General features: G+C 59.9%; 1 protein-coding gene across 1 annotated transcript; it reads left to right on the plus strand.

Moving 5' to 3' along the window:
- The first annotated feature begins 1377 nt into the window (after positions 1-1377).
- On the plus strand, positions 1378-12116 carry FGFR4 (fibroblast growth factor receptor 4). The gene is made up of 18 exons (XM_025387595.1): positions 1378-1560; positions 3738-3881; positions 4564-4827; positions 4915-4995; positions 5107-5273; positions 5854-5977; positions 6483-6673; positions 6800-6938; positions 7284-7477; positions 7552-7697; positions 7801-7922; positions 9591-9701; positions 9794-9984; positions 10349-10471; positions 10579-10649; positions 10897-11034; positions 11675-11780; positions 11911-12116. The coding sequence occupies exons 2-18, from the start codon at positions 3791-3793 to the stop codon at positions 12058-12060; spliced, it is 2409 nt and encodes an 802-aa protein (XP_025243380.1). The 5' UTR covers positions 1378-1560; positions 3738-3790; the 3' UTR covers positions 12061-12116.
- The last annotated feature ends 854 nt before the right edge of the window (positions 12117-12970 follow it).

The following is a 12970-nucleotide window of genomic DNA, read 5'->3' on the forward strand; positions in this document are numbered from 1 at the left end:
TCTCGGCTCACTGCAAGCTCCGCCTCCCGGGTTCACGCCATTCTCCTGCCTCAGCCTCCCGAGTAGCTGGGGCCACAGGCGCCCGCCACCTCGCCCGGCTAGTTTTTTGTATTTTTTAGTAGAGACGGGGTTTCACCGGGTTAGCCAGGATGGTCTTGATCTCCTGACCTCGTGATCCGCCCATCTTGGCCTCCCAAAGTGCTGGGATTACAGGCTTGAGCCACCGCGCCGGGCCACATGTCTACTTTTTTTTTTTTTTTTTTTTTTGAGGCGGAGTCTTCACTCTGTCGCCCAGGCTGGAGTGCAGTGGCACCATCTCGGCTCACTGCAAGCTCCGCCTCCCGGGTTCGCGCCATTCTCCTGCCTCAGCCTCCCGAGTAGCTGGGACTACAGGCGCCCGCCACCGCGCCCGGCTAATTTTTTGTATTTTAGTAGAGACGGGGTTTCACCGTGTTAGCCAGGATGGTCTCGATCTCCTGACCTCGTGATCCGCCCGTCTCGGCCTCCCAAAGTGCAGGGATTACAGGCGTGAGCCACCGCGCCCGGCCCACATGTCTACTTTTTGCAACAACCTCTTGAGGGTGAGACTATCATTTGCCTGTTTCACTGAAAAGACAGTGAAGACCGAGGCCTTGTGTGATGGTGCTGAGAGCTGGGCCTATGACGTCCAGCCCTGTAGTTTGTGCTCTGAACCACTTCACTCTGTTTCTTTTTCCATCCTCACAACAGAGAAGTCATCTAAGAGGAGCTTGCAAGTCCGGAGGGCTTCCTGGAGGAAGTGAGCTGAGAATAATATAAAATTAACCAGACCAAAGGGCATTCCAGGAAGAGGGAATGGTACCTGAAACTGCCCAGGAGTAGCAGGGAGCCAGGAGGCGTGGGTCATGGCAATAATCTATGTATAAAGAGCTATGGGAAGCTATAGGAAAATTTAAGGGAGTGGCTGACACAGTCAGATTTGTGTTGTAAGCATCACTCCCCAGGTTGCGCAGAGAACAAATGAGGGAGCCGAAGGAAGGGGTTCTCCTATCCACTGCACGGTACTGCGCAGAAGACAGGGGAGCCAGGCATTTCCTGAGGGGTGAAAAGCAAGCAGTAGAGCTGGGTAGTGGACTAGAACTTAGAAGCCTGGCCGGGAGCCTGGGTGGGGCGAAAGAGGAGGAGCCTGAATGGGGTGTGTATAGGGGGTGTGCGTAGGGGTGTGTGTATAGGCTGGGGCGGGGTCCCTGGAGTGGGCTGACTGGGTCGGCGGCGGGTCTCCAGGTGGGCGGGGCTCTTGGCCACCTCCCCCGCCGGCCACACCTCTCTCCGGCTCGAGCTGGGCCAGGAGGGGTGGGCCCGAGGGGTCGTGGCAGGAGGTGGGCGGGCCCGAGCAGGAGGGGCGGGCCCGAGGGGCGGGGCAGAAGGTGGGCCGCCCGCGGCCACGCCGCCGTCGCGGGTACATTCCTTGCTCCCGGCTGAGGAGCGCTTGGGCTGTCTGCGGACCCCGCCGGGTGCAGGGGTCGCGGCCGGCTGGAGCTGGGAGTGAGGCGGCAGAGGAGCCAGGTGAGTAGGAGGCAGGCGACCAGGACCCTGTGCAGGGCGCGGAGTCACGCAGGCTCGAGGTGAGCCGGAACCCTTGCGGGCCCGGGCTGCGCTCCCAGCCGCCAGGGGGCGAGCGGCGGCGGGGCTGCAGGGACTGCCCCTCCCGGCGCAGGGGACCTGGGCGTCCGCCGGGCGGCAGGGGGTGGAGGGGGCGGTAAATCAGTAACCCGCAGTGCACACAGGGCCTTTTGTCCCGCTCCGTCCAAAGAGCACCCTGGCCGCGGAGCTGGTTACTCATTGCCCACCGAGGCGGGGGCAGGCTGGCCCTGTGCAGCTACCCTCGGGACCCATTGATTCGCACCTCCCCCCAGGCTGGCCCGGCAAGGGTGGGGGAGGACAAGCTTGTCCCTGCGGCTGTCTTCGCGCCGGCGGCAGAGATGAGGGAGCTGAGGCCCCGAAAGTTTCAGTCACTTAGCGCCCGGGGGCCTCCACCGCGAGTGCGGGAGGCTGGAGGGGAACCCAGGACTGTCTGATGCCTAAGGCAGGCCCTCTGTTCCCACGTGTGGGGTGGTCGGTCAGCGGTCAGCAGCCACGGGTGACTTTTCCACGGACTCTGATATCAGGGCAGCCTGGGGTAGGAATAAAATCCCCGGGCCTCCCCAGCCACTCCCAGCCCAAGCTGTGTACTCAAAGAGCTGCCCTCCCTGCCAAGCCGAGCTTGGTAGGGGGTTTTACCAAGGAGGATCCAACTGGATTTGAGAGTTGAAGTGGCCTCAGAGACAGCAGTATCTGAGTCAAGCAGAGAAGAAGAATGGGGGGCACAGAGGGATGGGCAAGAGAGCATATGTGACCAGTTTTGAAAGCCAATGGCTTCAGCGCTCCTGAAGGGACAGACGGTGTGACCAAAGAGATAGGCAGCGGCAGAGAGGGAGCCCTAGGATGCTGAGCTGAATCCTGCTGGGCACAGGTAACCATTAAGGGCTTGCAAGCTGGGGGCATGACATGGCAGACTTGTAGTTTTTTAAAACTCTGCTGGAAGATGAAAGTTGAAGAGCCCAGGGAGAGGATGTTTCCAAAGGCCCATGCAAGAGATGGCCATGACCTGCCCTGAGTTGGGGCAGGGGAAGCCAGATGGACTGGAAGTGGAGTGGCAGTGACCAAGGGTAAGGAGGTGTGATAGGCTTCCCACACAGGGTAGATCCAGAGACACCAGTGCCACCCATAGGCCCCTAGGACTGCAGTGATCACAGTATTCCTTTGTCCCAGCTGAGACTCGGTTCTGAGTGTTCTGTTTTGGGGAACAGAGGTGTCCTTGGTAGCATTTGGAAGAGGATAGCCAGCTGGGGTGTGTGTACATCACAGCCTGACAGTAACAGCAACCAAACCAGAGGTGACTGGCTGAGGGCAGACCCAGGGCAACAGGTGAACAGTTCTAGGGCCGGGCACAGGGAGAAGAACATTCCAACACTGTGTGTGCCCAGTGCCGATGCACGTTGTCTCTTTTATCCTCAAAACAGTCCTATGAGGATAGTAACCCAGAGAGGGACAGAGACAAGGAATTACAAGTTGATGAGAGTCAGGATTTGAACTTGGCTCTGGCGGATGGATAATTAGGGTCTGTATTCTTTACAAAACCATGTGTACCTTGGATGGAGTTGGTGCATGACAAGCAGAGGTATTCAGGGATGCGGTCCTGCTTGCCACGGAAGGAGCTGCCTTGTCAGTGGTGGGCGCCCAGCTCTGGAAATGTCAGTAATGCTATAAGGAGTGGGGATTGGATCAGATAACATCCAGATGCTGAAGTTTGGCCTTGTATCATTTTTCACTTTGTTTTTTGGCTCTTCGGCAATCAATTCATTTATTCAGCAAAAAATAAATTACATGTGCCAAGAGCATGCAGAAGATAGTCTCCATTCTCTGCTTCCCTCCAAGAAAAGAATCCCAAAACTGCTTTCTGTGAACGTGTGCCAGGGTCCCAGCAGGACTCAAGGAGAGCAGGAAGCCCAGCCCAGACCCCTTGCACAACCTACTGTAGGAAGGCGTCAGGCTCTGGCTACAGCAGAGCTGGTTCCAGTCTGCACTGCCACAGCCTGGCCGGGGACTTGGACACATCTACTGGCCACTTCCTGTCTCCGTTTCCTCATCTGCAAAATAAGGGAAAGCCCTCGCAAAGGTGCACGTGGAACAGGAGCTCTTTTCCCCCCCTATTCTAGGAAGGCAGTTGGTGGGAAGTCCAGCCTGGGCCCCTGAGAGCTGCAGGAAGGAGATGCGGCTGCTGTCGGCCCTCTTGGGGGTCCTGCTGAGTGTGCCTGGGCCTCCAGTCTTGTCCCTGGAGGCCTCGGAGGAAGTGGAGCTGGGTATGGCTTCTGAGGGGGGACAGGGTGGCAGGGGTGGGAAGAGTGGGCACCAGGAGGGGGCTGCTGGGCTGAGCAAAGCTGGAAAGGATCCTTGCCCAGGCCCTGAGAAAGTGGCAGCAGGGCAGGGCTCAACCACTGAGACTCAGTCAGTGCCTGGCTTCCAGCAAGCATCCATGTATCTCTGTGTCTGCGAGAGAGGACTGGCCTCGCAGGGTGCAGGGCCCTAAGCTGGGCCGCAGAGCTGGTGGTGAGCTCCTTGCCTGGGTGTGTGCGCGCGCGTGTGTGTGTGTGTTCTGTGCACTGGATGCGTGACCTAGGAGGTCCAGGTAGCATGTGTGGTGTATGCATTATGAGGGTGATATGCCCCAGTGCAGCATGACCCTGTATATGGCACCAATAGCATGTGCCGTGTGTGTGTGTGTCCGTGTGTGTGTGTGTGTGTGTGTGTCTTGGCCAGTGTCATGTGCACTAAATCCTGTGTGCGTGACATGCCCCAAGAGTGTGGCATTTGCCCTGGGTGTGGCATCCGCAGCATGTGGCTGTGCGGGTGTCAAGGAGCGGTGGCTCCTCCAGCATGCATCGCGAGGTGCTTGTGCCCTGCATGTGTGGCGTGTTCTCTGTACGCAGGAGGCTGCCTCAGATGGGGCTGCGGGGTCTGCTGACCTCTGCCCTCTGCCCACAGAGCCCTGCCTGGCTCCCAGCATGGAGCAGCAAGAGCAGGAGCTGACAGTAGCCCTTGGGCAGCCTGTGCGGCTGTGCTGTGGGCGGGCTGAGCGTGGTGGCCACTGGTACAAGGAGGGCAGTCGCCTGGCACCTGCTGGCCGTGTACGGGGCTGGAGGGGCCGCCTAGAGATTGCCAGCTTCCTACCTGAGGATGCTGGCCACTACCTCTGCCTGGCCCGAGCCTCCATGATCGTCCTGCAAAATCTCACCTTGACTATAGATGGTAAGAGACTCTAGCAGTTAAGGGATGCCTGGGGAGAGAGACCTGCCCCTCCTGGACCTCAGATGCCTCCCTCTGTCCTTGATGTAGACTCCTTGACCTCCAGCAACGATGATGAGGACCCCCAGTCCCATAGGGACTCCTCGAATGGGCACATTTACCCCCAGCAAGGTGAGTATAAGTCTTCAAGGACTTGTGTCCCCGCTGCTCATTTAATCACTGAGAAGAAGAGGTCTGTGTGGGAACACACGGTCATTCTAAGGGCCTTCCTCTCCCCTCCAGCACCCTACTGGACACACCCCCAGCGCATGGAGAAGAAACTGCATGCAGTACCGGCTGGGAACACCGTCAAGTTCCGCTGTCCGGCTGCAGGCAACCCCACGCCCACCATCCGCTGGCTTAAGGATGGACAGGCCTTTCATGGGGAGAACCGCATTGGAGGCATTCGGGTGAGTCTCTGGGTTCCAAGACCGTCTGCTGCCTCATTCTCATTCCTTCCTCAGTCCCCTCATGCCTACAAGCACACCTATACATCCATTGAATGAGGAAAGCAATTGCGGGGTCCCAGAAGGAGCCCTGGACTGTGGACCTGGGCAGCTCTGGTTCCTCTTCTGCTACTCTCTGGCAAGTGACTTAACCTCACAGCCTTGGCAACTCCATTTGTAAAGTGAGAAGAATCACGGACTGGTTGGTCTCAGTAAGCCTTAGCATCTCATCATCTTGATGAGATCCTGCAGGGTCAGCTCCATGCTGTCATAAGGCAACTGAGTCTCAGAGAAGGCAAGGGCTGGCTCAGAGTGGCACAGCCAGGGAGAGGGAGAGCTAAAATTCAAAAGGCTCAAACCCAAGGCTTAAGCACTCTGGGGAGCCTTCTCCTTTGTCCCATAGTCCTTGGCCTGGCCCTGATGTTCTCGGGGCCTAGAGAGCTTGAGAACAGTCCTGTGGGCAGGATGAGGATCTAGCCCCCTGGTCCTCTGGCCCCCTTGGTGGACATGGTCTGGTGGTCCTGGACACTCCCTCTGCCTGCAGCTGCGCCACCAGCACTGGAGTCTCGTGATGGAGAGCGTGGTGCCCTCGGACCGCGGCACATACACCTGCCTGGTGGAGAACGCTGTGGGCAGCATCCGCTATAACTACCTGCTGGATGTGCTGGGTGAGTGCAGGGCCGGAAACGGGGGAGGCCTGACCCATCCTGGGCTCAGTTGTACCCTCCGGTGGAGTCTAGTCTGGCGGGCAGGATGGACTCAGATGAGTCAAGCAGCTTGGTGACCAGGCGGTCAGGGGAAAGCACAGGGGTTAGTGTGGGGCTGGAGGAGCAGGGCTCTGCCAAGAGGAAAAACAAAAAGGACAGCCAGGCAGAGGGCGCAGCCTGAGCTGCAGGCCTGAGTATAACGAATGCCGTGCACTTGCAGGCCAGCGTATTCGGAGGTGTGGCTTTTATATGGGGAGCCAGGTGGTGGAGGGTTTTGAGTGCTAGGCTGAAACGTCCTTGACCCAAAGCAATGAGGAGCCAGGGAAGGTTGAAACAGGGTAAGCAGGAGACGGACAAGAAGCTGCAGAAAGGTCCTTCCCTTGAACTTGAGGAAGGCTGGAGGGAGGCAAACAGGTGCTTCTATGGGTGCCAGTGATGAGGGTTGACTACCTTGCCTGGTCCCCAGAGCGGTCCCCGCACCGGCCCATCCTGCAGGCTGGGCTCCCGGCCAACACCACAGCCGTGGTGGGCAGTGACGTGGAGCTGCTGTGCAAGGTGTACAGCGATGCCCAGCCCCACATCCAGTGGCTGAAGCACATCGTCATCAACGGCAGCAGCTTCGGGGCCGACGGCTTCCCCTATGTGCAAGTCCTAAAGGTGCACCGTGCTCCAGCCTGGGCCCCACTCTTCTCCCACCCAGGATTGGGGGCTCCCCAGCTTCCCTGTTGATCACAGTGTGGCCCCAGGCCCTGCTGTGACCCCAGAGTATGTCTCCCTCCCCAGACTGCAGACATCAATAGCTCAGAGGTGGAGGTCCTGTACCTGCGGAACGTGTCAGCCGAGGACGCAGGCGAGTACACCTGCCTTGCAGGCAATTCCATCGGCCTCTCCTACCAGTCTGCCTGGCTCACGGTGCTACCAGGTAAGCACCTGCAGGGCCAGAATATGCTGTGAGATGCCCCTCTGGGCCAGCAGTGGGGGCTCTGGCCTGTTGGGTGGTCAGTCTCTGTTGGCTTGTGGGGTCTGCCCTCGGGGGCAGTGTGTGGATTTGTGAGTTTGAGCTGTATGGCAGCCCCTCTGTGCCTGTCCACGTGTGGCTGTCCATGTGACCCTCTGCTGAGCTATGGGACTGGGCATAACTACAGCTTCCTCTGTGTGTGTCCCCACATATGCTGGGAGCTGGGAGGGACTGAGTTAGGGCACATGGGACGGCCAGTCTTACCACTGACCAGTTTGTCTGTCTGTATATGTTCATGTGCGAGGGCAGAGGAGGACCTCACATGGACCGCAGCAACGCCCGAGGCCAGGTATACGGACGTCATCCTGTACGCGTCGGGCTCCCTGGCCTTGGCTGTGCTCCTGCTGCTGGCCGGGCTGTATCGAGGGCAGGCGCTCCACGGCCGGCACCCCCGCCCACCCGCCACTGTGCAGAAGCTCTCCCGCTTCCCTCTGGCCCGACAGGTACTGGGCGCATCCCCCACCTCGCATGTGGCAGCCTGACTCCAGCAGGCAGAACCAAGTCTCCCACTTTGCAGTTCTCCCTGGAGTCAGGCTCTTCCGGCAAGTCAAGCTCATCCCTGGTGCGAGGCGTGCGTCTCTCCTCCAGCGGCCCCGCCTTGCTCGCCGGCCTCCTGAGTCTAGACCTACCTCTCGACCCACTGTGGGAGTTTCCCCGGGACAGGTGCGCTGAGCTGTGTGGGGGCAGGGACGCAGGCGCCAGGTTGCAGCCTGCCCTCAGCAGGAGTGACTCGGAGGTCTGAGGCATGGACTTTCTCCATCTCCAGGCTGGTGCTTGGGAAGCCCCTGGGCGAGGGCTGCTTTGGACAGGTAGTACGTGCAGAGGCCTTTGGCATGGACCCTGCCCGGCCTGACCAAGCCAGTACTGTGGCTGTCAAGATGCTCAAAGGTGAGTGTGACCCAGTGTGGTGGCTCACACCTGTAATGCCAGCACTTTGGGAGACCGAGGTGGGAGGACCACTTGAATCCAGGAGTTCGAGGCCAACCTGGGCAACATGGCGAGACTTCATCTCTACAAAAAAAATAAGAAAATTAGTTGGGTGTGGTGGTGTGTGCCTTTAGTCCCAGTTACTAGGAAGGCTGAGGCAGGAGGATCCCTTGAACCCAGGAGTTGGAGGTTGCAGTGAGCCATGATCACGCCACTGTATTCCAACTTGGGCAACAGAGTGAAACCCTATCTGGAAAAAAAAAAAAAGAAATAAAAGTAAAAGGTGAATGTGGCAGCCTGGAGGAGGTGCTATGGCATTGGGACTAATAGAAGGGGATCACAGTGCTACCGGGTGAGCCCTGGAGCAGGGAGAGGCTGTGGGATCCCACCTTTAAATCTGCAGTTCAGCTCTGCTCCTGACCCTGGCAAGTGACTTCTGAGCCTCAGTTTTCCCTCGTGTCATATGGGGTAAATAACAGTCCCTACTCCCAGCCCAGGGACTGTGGAAAGTGCCTGGCTCATAGTCAGCGCTCGACAAATCGTCACCATTGGGGTGACGATGATGAGAAGGATTTGGTGTGACAGGCTCGATATCTTCTGTCAGCGTCAGTCTGTGTCAGCCTTGACTTCACCTCTTCTCAGCCTCACAGGCCCTCCCCCGCCTTCCCTGTGGTCCCCCCTTTCCCTGTGGTTCCCCCCTTCCCTGTGGTTCCCCCCTTCCCTGTGGTTCCCCCCAGACACACCCTCAGCCTCCCTTGGACCCTCCCTAGGTCCATCCCGCGTCCACTGCTCTAGGAGGACAGCCCTTCTGCTTGCACCCAGTCCCAGCCCCGAGGGTGCTCTTGCCAGGCACTCCCGTACCCCGCCCATCAGGACCTCTCGTTGAAGTTCCCCAGCGCCCCCTGCAAGAATGGCCTCAACTGCTCTTCTGCTCCTCCCCTCCTCTCTACACAGCTGGGGCCACCTGGTGCTCCCTGGGAGGCAGGGATTGAGAAATGTGCATTGTGACATTGCCGTGTGTGGGTGGGGAGTGTTACATCATTGGCCCAGGGCCACAGGTCAGCCCCAGGGGCCCAGCCAGAGAAGCCAGAGCAGCCTTCTTCCCAAGCTCCCTGGCTGCGCCCTGCCTGCCGCCGGCTCCCTGAATTCCCAGGCCAGTTGGACGCCAGGCCCTGGTCAAACAGACCCCAGGGTGCCAGCCTGCTTTCCGCTCCCAGAAGCTCTGACCCCATGTAGGGACTGCCGCTAACCCCTCCAGAGGCAGCTTCCTTCCTGCTCCGAGCTCTTCCCCTCTCTCCTGTTTCCTGGACCTGCCCACTGGAAGGCCTGCCTCTCAGATCCTTGATATAGTTGCATCCTTGCAACTGCTGTGACAGGTAGGGTGTGACCCACTGCTCTGCTTCCCACAAGACGACCCTGAGGTTCAGAGACACTAGGAGACTTTTTCAAGGCCACACAGACTAGCAAGGATTCAGCCCTAGACCTACGTAGCCCTGGTCCAGTGCTCCTCGCCCTGCCCCTGCCTCTGCCTCGCCCTACCCCTGCCTCTGCCTCGCCCTGCCCCTGCCTCTGCCTGTTCCCTCATGTAGTTGGAGAGCAGCCTCTTCACCCCATCTGCTGCCCTTACAGACAACGCCTCTGACAAGGACCTGGCTGACCTGGTCTCGGAGATGGAGGTGATGAAGCTGATTGGCCGACACAAGAACATCATCAACCTGCTGGGTGTCTGCACCCAGGAAGGTGGGGCCAAGGCGGGGCCGGCTGCATGGGCCGTTAGGGTACAGAGCCAAAGCTGTGGCAGTCTCTCCGAGCTCCCTCCACTCCCTCTGTAGGGCCCCTGTATGTAATTGTGGAGTGCGCTGCCAAGGGAAACCTGCGGGAGTTCCTGCGGGCCCGGCGCCCCCCGGGCCCTGACCTCAGCCCGGACGGTCCTCAGAGCAGTGAGGGGCCACTCTCCTTCCCAGTCCTGGTCTCCTGCGCCTACCAGGTGGCCCGAGGCATGCAGTATCTGGAGTCCCGGAAGGTACAGGCGGTAGGGTTCTGGGCCCCTCTCGATCTCTCCAGCTCCACTCTCTCAGGCCTGTGGCATTAAATGTCCCCAACTTCTTCCTCTCTGCTCTTTTTCATGACCCCACCTCAGTGTCCCCAGGCATTCATGCTTTCCTGCCTTCCCCACTTGTTCCTCACACTTCCCTAGAGGGGAGAGGGGAGAGGGGAGAGGGGAGAGGGGAGAGGGGACACAGGAGAGGGCGTTCCCCATTTCTAAACCTTGACCACCTCCTCTGTAAAGTGGGTGGAGGGCCCCTGCCCCTGCGCCTGCTGGGGGGTGGTGTGTGCTCAGCTCAAGGTCAGGTGTCCTGATGCACCCAAGCCCCCACTCCCTGCAGTGTATCCACCGGGACCTGGCTGCCCGCAATGTGCTGGTGACGGAGGACAATGTGATGAAGATAGCTGACTTTGGGCTGGCCCGTGGCGTCCACCACATTGACTACTATAAGAAAACCAGCAATGTGAGGGAGACGGGACAGAACTGGATGGGAGTGGAGGGGGGCTGGGCCTGGGGTGGCAGGCATGGGGACTCGTGGGACTCTGCACTGAGGCCCTCCCTCCCCTCCAGGGCCGCCTGCCTGTCAAGTGGATGGCGCCCGAGGCCTTGTTTGACCGAGTGTACACACACCAGAGTGACGTGTGAGTCCTGCCAGCGGTCACTGTCCTACCCCACAAAAAGGGCAAGGCACTGCCCAAAAGTCACATGGCCCCAGGAGGCCTGTGCTCCAGGGCTCCTTCAGATTTGTTCTGGGATCCGAGTGGGACCACACTCCAGGAGGAGCCCACTCCCCACCAGCTGGGGTGGGTCATGCCTGTGGGGTCCCCCGTCCTAGCCTCGGTCTTAGGGAGGGCGCTGGGCCACACTGAGCCCTGGCCCTGCCTCCAGGTGGTCTTTTGGGGTCCTGCTGTGGGAGATCTTCACCCTCGGGGGCTCCCCGTATCCTGGCATCCCGGTGGAGGAGCTGTTCTCACTGCTGCGGGAGGGACATCGGATGGACCGACCCCCACACTGCCCCCCAGAGCTGTGAGGCCTCATCCTGCCCTCGACCCCCACTTTCCAGTCCTCCTCCTCTGCCCTGACCTTGGCCTCAGGGTTTGTGCCGGCCAGAAGGACAACACTAACAACAACTCCTCCTCCTCTTCCTCCTCCTCCTCTCCTCCTCATCTTCCTCTCCTCCTCCTCTCCTCATCTTCCTCCTCCTCCCCCCCTCCTCCTCCCCTCCTCCTCCTCTCCTCCTCCTCCTCCTCTCCTCCTCGTCCTCTCCTTCTCATCTTCCTCTCCTCCTCTCCTCCTCCTCTTCCTCCTCCTCTTCCTCTCCCTCTTCCTCTCCTCCTCCCTTCCTCCTCCTCTCCTCCTCATCTTCCTCTCCTCCTCCTCTCCTCCTCTTCCCCCCCCCCTCCTCCCCCCCTCCCCTCCTCCTCCTCTCCTCCTCCTCCTCCTCCTCTCCTCCTCCTCTTTCTCCTCCTCCTCCTCCTCCTCTTTCTCCTCCTTCTCCTCCTCCTCTTCCTCTTCCTGCTCCTCAGCCTAGTGGATCGTCCTGGCCTGGCTTCCACGGATGACCCCGCCTATCCCTCATCAAACTCCCCACTCAGAGAACCCCCGGTCCTCCCCTTCCTCCTGAAGGCCTGAGGCTCCCTATGACCTTCTGGCCCACCTCTCCCAGGTACGGGCTGATGCGTGAGTGCTGGCATGCGGCACCCTCCCAGAGGCCCACCTTCAAGCAGCTGGTGGAGGCGCTGGACAAGGTCTTACTGGCCGTCTCTGAGGAGGTACAGCCCCCTCCCACCCACCACCTCCCTCTGCCTGCTCCCCTCCAGGCCTCGTCTGGCCTGACCGCGTGGACATGTGCCCCGTCCCATCCTGGGCACTGCAGAGGCTGACCGGCTCCGTTCCCCACAGTACCTCGACCTCCGCCTGACCTTCGGACCCTATTCCCCTGCTGGTGGGGACGCCAGCAGCACCTGCTCCTCCAGCGACTCTGTCTTCAGCCACGACCCCCTGCCACTGGGATCCAGCTCCTTCCCCTTTGGGTCTGGGGTGCAGACATGAGTAAGGCTCAAGGCTGTGCAGGCACATAGACTGGTGGCCTTGGGCCTTGGGGCTCAGCCACAGCCTGGCACAATGCTTGACCTTGGCAGCACGGGGTCCCTGGCCCAGAGTGCTGTCCCAGGTCTCTGGTTCTGCTTTGGGTAGGTCCCTTCTTGGTCCTGGAGTTCGTAAAGGCTTCCCGCTCTGGCCTTGGGTTCCCAACCTACAGCTCAACTCAAATCTCAAGGCCGTGCCCTTGCCCTTGGAGCTGCAGTGCCTGTGTCCTGATGGGCCGAACATCAGGGTTCTGCTCGGCCCTTGGACCTTGGCGCTCAGCCCCCACCTCGGGTTTGGCTGAGCCTGGCTGGAGAGCTGCCTCTGAACCCCCTTTCCCCACACCTCCCCCTGCTGCTTGCCCCAGCGTCTTGATGGGAGCGTCGGCCCCCGAGCCCAGAGAAGGTGGAAGCCCGCCAAAAACAGGAGCAAATGGCGTTCTATAAATTATTTTTTTGAAATAAAGCTCTGTGTGCCTAGGTCTTCCCTGAGCAACATGGAGGGGAGTGGGATGGAGGGATCCCCCCAGGAGAGAGTTCTGCCTGCAGGACACGGACTGAGGGCACTGGACCGGGCCGTGGGCTCTGCCACCTCCCCTGCCCCGGGAGCCAGGGTGTGCCTGTCTTGGTCCGCCGGTCCCACCAGCACCATCTTGTGTCTGCAACAGTGTGAATGAGTGTTAATGGGCTGAGTCCGCATTGCACCATCTACAGTGGGACTCCTGTGCCCTCTGCACATGTGTGTGTGCGTGTGTGCCCTGCAGCTGTCCCCGGGGGAGCAGGCAGCCCCCCTCCCCCATCTGCTCAGCATTAACCAAGCTGACCGTTAACACAGCATGAAAATCTGAAAGCCAGCCTTAGGCCACGGCCTGCTCCCA

This window comes from Theropithecus gelada, chromosome 6 (assembly GCF_003255815.1).
Source record: "Theropithecus gelada isolate Dixy chromosome 6, Tgel_1.0, whole genome shotgun sequence".
NCBI lineage: Eukaryota > Metazoa > Chordata > Mammalia > Primates > Cercopithecidae > Theropithecus > Theropithecus gelada.

Coding starts and splice junctions, on each gene's coding strand:
- FGFR4 (XM_025387595.1), top strand. CDS start 3,791: ATGCGGCTGCTGTCGGCCCTCTTGGGGGTCCTGCTGAGTGTGCCTGGG. Junction 3,882..4,563: donor CTCGGAGGAAGTGGAGCTGG/GTATGGCTTCTG, acceptor CTCTGCCCACAG/AGCCCTGCCTGGCTCCCAGC. Junction 11,035..11,674: donor CCACACTGCCCCCCAGAGCT/GTGAGGCCTCAT, acceptor CACCTCTCCCAG/GTACGGGCTGATGCGTGAGT.